Here is a 6,071-nt window from a genome sequence, read left to right as displayed (position 1 = left end):
ACAACGCAGCTGGTTAGAGGAAAATTACTCAAAAGCACATGTGTCAAACTCAAGGCCGGGGGCAAAATCTGGCCCGTGGTGGATTTTATTTCGGCCCGCAGGATAATTTCTAATTACTATTAGATCTAGCCCGCCGGTATATTGCACGCACACCTTCACTCCATCCTGAGGATCTCCTCAGCTCAGAGCCTGACCCCACACATTGATGACCTTGCACCCAAGATGAGATGCCAAGTATCTGAGCTAGCATCACAGAGCAGCACACTGAGTTTAATGGATGTTTCCTTCTGCACTTTCTCTCTCACGACAACAGGGCATGTTTGGTTTTTTCTTTGAGGGAAATAGTTTTGTTGAAGCTGTTGTTGGCCTGTGGGAAAATGTAATCATAAGAAATGACTCTGGAAAAGCTGCAGATAGAGCCATAAGAAATGAATGCAACTGATTATTTAATGTTTAATGTTGTTTTTATAGGCAATAATTTAAGCTTTGTTAGTTCCAGGTTTAGTATGTGTAATAAATTCATTTCAATACGTTTTGCAATAAACATTGAACCAGTCCGGCCCTCGACTAGTACCCATTTTTTTATTTTGGCCCACTGTGTATTTGAGTTTGACACCCCTGTCTACTGGGACATACGCTAGCCAATAGGAGCGCAAGTTTTACATAGTGATGTCATCACATTCCAGAACTTGGGGATTTGAGCCTTTGCAGACCATTTACATGCACAAAAACGAACACACTACAGAAAAGGGAAACCCTCCAAAAACAGAGCCTCTTTGAAAGGCTTAATGTTCCCTGTTTCCTGACAGTGCTGGTCCTAAAGGAGACAACATCTACGAGTGGAGGTCCACCATCCTCGGCCCCCCCGGCTCCGCGTACGAGGGGGGGGTGTTCTTCCTCGACATCGCCTTCACACCAGACTACCCCTTCAAACCCCCCAAGGTGAGAGCAGAAGTATTGTTGGCTTGCAGCGAAGCATTTTGACAGATGTCTCTATTTCAGAGGCGTCACTTTCATACTTCATATTCTCCACTAGAGGGCAGCAAAGCACTTTGACATGTAAGGCCAATCAGCAGTTTGTCATGGGTCATCTTTATTCCCTGGGTTCCTCTGTTATATTATATAAATTGATTAATTTAAATGGATTTAGGCATACGATAAAGCATGTTCCTTTTTCTTTTATTCATGCTGTATGGATTTGTTTTTGTATGTTGTAAAAATCCCAAAACAAATTTGACTTTCACTTCCCATATATCCAAAATTAAACACCTCATAAAATCTGACCTGAAAGCTTTTCTTAATCATCGGCCAATTTTCTGACATTCAGTATATATTTAATTTATTTAATAACTACATGTCTATAAGTGCATTTGTGTTGGATTAAAGTGAAGGACGTGTCAGAAATAAATTACATTTGACCTTCATGGGTTTGATATACATTTAAATTTGACTGGAATGACAAAGTTTACAATGCAACTGTCATTAGAGTTTGAGTTTAGCTTAAGAGAGTCTTGTAAATATATATATATATGTTGTGTGTGTGTAGGTGACTTTCCGCACCAGGATCTACCACTGCAACATCAACAGTCAGGGTGTGATCTGTCTGGACATCCTGAAGGACAACTGGAGTCCTGCTCTCACCATCTCCAAGGTGCTGCTGTCCATCTGCTCCCTGCTCACTGACTGCAACCCCGGTGAGACACACACACACACACTCACTCACTCACTCACTCACTCACACACACTCTCTCTCTCTCTCCATTCTACTACATTTAAAGTAGCCACTCACTCACTCACACACATTGTTACTTCCTGTTTATAATCGTGAGGTGTTGTTTGTGTTCTCAGCCGACCCTCTGGTGGGAAGCATCGCCACACAGTTCACCACCAACAGAGTGGAGCACGACCGGATAGCCAAGCAGTGGACCAAACGCTACGCCACATAATGAACCGCAGCATGGGGGGGGGATTTTTATCTCTGAAATGAAAATCTTAATCCTGACTTTTTGTTGTTTATTGTATTTTTATTATAAGTTATCTCCGACCCATTTATACCCAAGCCTGGCAATAATGAGTTTTTACTTTGTGCTTGAAGATGGATGCTGATGCTAATATGCTAACTGTGTCACAGCATGAATCCCAGTTCCAATTATATCAGTGTAACATATTCTCACGTGTTCAATTCTCCCTGTTTTTGGAAAAGGTGCTAAGATATGGATGGATGTTGGTTGTGATTTGTGTTCTCTTCCGATTAATAGCTTGTTCTGTTTCTCTTCAGTATTAAACATTACCAACTGCCTTTGTTTCAATCAGGAGAGACTTGTTTTTTTGAGTAAACACAATAACAACACACACCACTGGGGGCCAAGCAAGGCATCCAAACTGAGTAAAACAAATTGTATGGAAGGAACACGCGTTAGAAATGTCCGTTTAAGGCATCTAGGTGGCTTGGATAGAAATCAAGGAAGGAAGGAAGCCCTGACATATGTCGAGGAGGAAAATGAGGAAGAACTCGTTCAATTTGAATCTGGTGTTTAAATAAATTACCACTGCATGTTATTTGTTCATTTTCTTTGTTATTGGGGTACATGTTTGACGAGGGGCTTATAGTGTTTACAATGGTGGGGCCAGTGAAATAGAAAAACATAATAATTAGAATTCTGAGGAGAAAGAAATCTATTTTGTTCTAAACCCCCCCCCCCCCGATATTGTAGAAATTCTGAAGATTTTTTGGCAGGAGCGAAACGGCTACGTAGCTGCTTATGTCCTTTGTTTGTTTTTACCATGTCTCGTAGTTTACTCCACTGAGTGTACCAAGAAATACGTTTAGACGAAATATGTGTTTTCGTTTTTAGGTACGCAAAGCGCCGTAGTGGCACAAGTGACGTTCCTGCGTACCAGTTATGTGCACCCCCTGATTATCTTATTTGAGGAGACGGGGCTTCAGAAGAACACCAGCCAGGCGACGCCCCACTGTGTAAATCGTTAAAAGGATAATAGTCTGGCCTTCGATTCAAGTGCATGACAGACTCAGATCAAGAGCAATGTTCAAATGGATGGCGAGAATGCATCCATACAATTTTTGTTATTATTAATTCATTAAGTTAATCTATTGTTAGTGTACTGTATGAACACTACAAACATCATTCCATCTCAGTTTGCATGTGCTTACTACTATAAAGGGAAGAACTATAGTTTAGCAACATCAAATAATGTTTGATTGAATGAACTATTACCATACACAGGTAAAGGTTTGAATAGAGGTTTATTATCTGCAGTAAAGTGTTATTTACACTGTTAAGTACTTTTCCTTACATAGTATGATTTCTGTTCAATCAGCCCTGACGTCGTGGACACAACGCATCTGTCGTGTGAGTGTCTCGCTCTCGTGGCCAAGTCAGGCTGCTCTACACCGCTACTGACAACTGTACAGATAGCTAGTGCTGAAAGACGTCACTTCAGTTATTCTGTGACCATACCACCCATAATGCCACTATCCTAGTCATTTCTAATAAACAATAATATAAGATGCATAGTAAGGATAGTCTGCGCAACGCTGGTCACAAATATACTTCCTATGGCTGTCAATAAAACACATGTGCTAAAATCATACAAGCTGTTGATCATGCTGAAACAGCTGACTTCTAACAGTGCATTAAAACTCCTGCGCAATCACATAACAAATCACATAATGCATACGCAGGGCCACTGCCAACTGGTGAACTACGCCAACAGAATAGTTCGATTCCACTTAATCGGCAAGGCTTCATCTCTTACTGAACTCTGTTTGCTAGTGTGAGTAAGCACTGCAATGTAAACTAGATTTGATGAATGATATTGTTATATAGTTTAAAGCATGATTTTTTTAGATAATGTGATAATACAATCATTTTGTAACCTATACTATAGCACACAACTTAAACAGTATAATGTTAATAGATATGACAACTCTCAGAGCTATTAACCATAATTAAAAGAGACAATATCCTATGTAGGAGACCCTTGCCATGTTGAACATTGCTCCTTTGACAAGATTACATGATGTCATGCCATCATTTATACTTTGTCAGACAGTCTTAGACATTTATTGCAGAAGTTCCAGAGAAACATCACTTATCCCTTTAACGATTGGTACACTAACACTACAGGTTGGTTCGTACTAGACTCTGTTGGCGACTGTGCGCTCTATGATTTTTTGTAGATGCGCTCGCTCTCTCTCTCGCTCCACGACGATACTACGAGTCAATTGATAACAGACCTCAGTGTACCGTGGTTGGACACAGGTGAAGAAGTGGAACGGCGAGAGAAACGTGGCTCAGGTTGTGCACTAACCAATTCGCGCTCTCTTGCTGTAGACTCGCTGAAAAACAGAAAGCGCTGAAACACCATATTTCGTCTTAAACGTATTTCTTGGTAAACACTCAGTGGAGTAAACTACCGAGACATGTAAAAACAAACCAAAGAATAAGCAGGGGACACTGTAGAAAGAGGCTTTTCGCTCCTCGGTGCTCGAATCACAGTGAAATATTTATACTCCAGAATCCTACTTCAATACATGAAATGTGAGAGAGCCAAAAGTAGGTTGTGAGTGGGGGNACCCTGCAGCTACACACACACACACACACACACACACACACACACACACACACACACACACACACACACACACACACACACACACACACACACACACACTGTGTGTGTGTGTGTGTGTGTGTGTGTGTGTGTGTGTGTGTGTGTGTGTGTGTGTGTGTGTGTGTGTGTGTGTGTGTGTGTGTGTGTGTAGCTGCAGGGTACCGCTCACCTTGGGAGGTTTGAAGGGGTAGTCTGGTGTGAAGGCGATGTCGAGGAAGAACACCCCCCCCTCGTACACGGAGCCGGGGGGGCCGAGGATGGTGGACCTCCACTCGTAGATGTTGTCTCCTTTAGGACCAGCACTGGAAGTAAAAAAAAGGAGGACATTTTAGTGTTTAGAGAAACTAAACTTCATGTTCTCTGCAGCAGCAAAGGAGAGGATTCATCCGCCGCGGAAAATAGTCCCTCAAAAATATAGCATGAGGGCGATACTGTGGCGCTGATCTTGCATATATATGATATATATCAATCCTGGCGAGAACATGGCGCCCTTACACAAGATGGCGCCGCGGACATAAACAACAACGCAGTGTCAGAGCTCCGTAAAAACAAAGCTGTCTCTGCAGTAAATTTTCATATTTTTGGAGTCGTTAAACCGTTTTTGAAGAACAGAAATATTGTATTCTTTACATTTTACGTGAAAAATCTGCATTTTAGTATGAGGGCACACGCCGAAGCATCGCCCCGGTTACCCGCTTTAAACAAAACCATGTGCTATTCATGTAGATAACTGAGCCCTTTTTGAAAATTAAACTAGACATGTGAGAGTCTTTATCTAATATTTAGGTATTTTCATCATTGTGTTGCAATTCGTTTTTCTTGTATTTTGACCTAATTGTTATAGCCAGATTCTAATAAACTGGGTAAGGCTCTTATCCTGTAACTACATATTCTCAGCTGCAGCAAATGAAATAAAATACAGTGTGTGTGTGTTCGCGTGATAATCATCTGTTAAATCAGCCGCACTGAGCCGCTGTTTCAACTTCCTGTCATCAGATTATTGTGCTTTACAGCAGAGAGGATAACAAAGAGTGTCTGTGAGCCGGAGAAATGAGGAGTGTGATCAATGTCATGTGGATGACTGATCTGTCTGCAGCCAGGCGAGTGGGAAACACACACACACACACACAAAAAAACACACACACAAACACACAGTAAGTGTTGAGCAGCATTGGTGTCCTCACTGTTCACCGGCTGCTGAGCTCCATTGCTGCCTTGATTCTCGACAATAACACACACACACACACATTTCCACACACAGCTGCGAGGAGGGAGGCACTAATCCAATTCCATTTTCTATTGGAATTAGGCCAGATGCCCCTGTCGGTTTCTTGTATTACTTTCCACACACACACACACACACACACACACACACACACACACACACACACACACACACACACACACACACACACACACACACACACACACACACA

At 41.9% G+C, this 6,071-nt stretch overlaps 1 protein-coding gene across 1 annotated transcript; it reads left to right on the top strand.

Annotated features, from left to right (window-relative positions):
* Positions 1-789: 789 nt before the first annotated feature.
* On the top strand, positions 790-2,315 carry LOC104962579 (ubiquitin-conjugating enzyme E2 E1; the record flags this gene model as incomplete). Its single annotated transcript, XM_010791029.1, has 3 exons — positions 790-942; positions 1,547-1,694; positions 1,849-2,315. Coding segments are annotated over 3 exons (399 nt in total), but the record flags the coding sequence as incomplete, so codon positions are not given.
* Between the last annotated feature and the right edge of the window lie 3,756 nt (positions 2,316-6,071).

Source organism: Notothenia coriiceps, unplaced genomic scaffold (genome assembly GCF_000735185.1).
Source record: "Notothenia coriiceps isolate Sejong01 unplaced genomic scaffold, NC01 NC01_scaffold00035023, whole genome shotgun sequence".
Lineage (NCBI taxonomy): Eukaryota > Metazoa > Chordata > Actinopteri > Perciformes > Nototheniidae > Notothenia > Notothenia coriiceps.
Note: the sequence above shows the minus strand (reverse complement) of the source record. Positions and strands in the feature narration are given on the sequence as shown.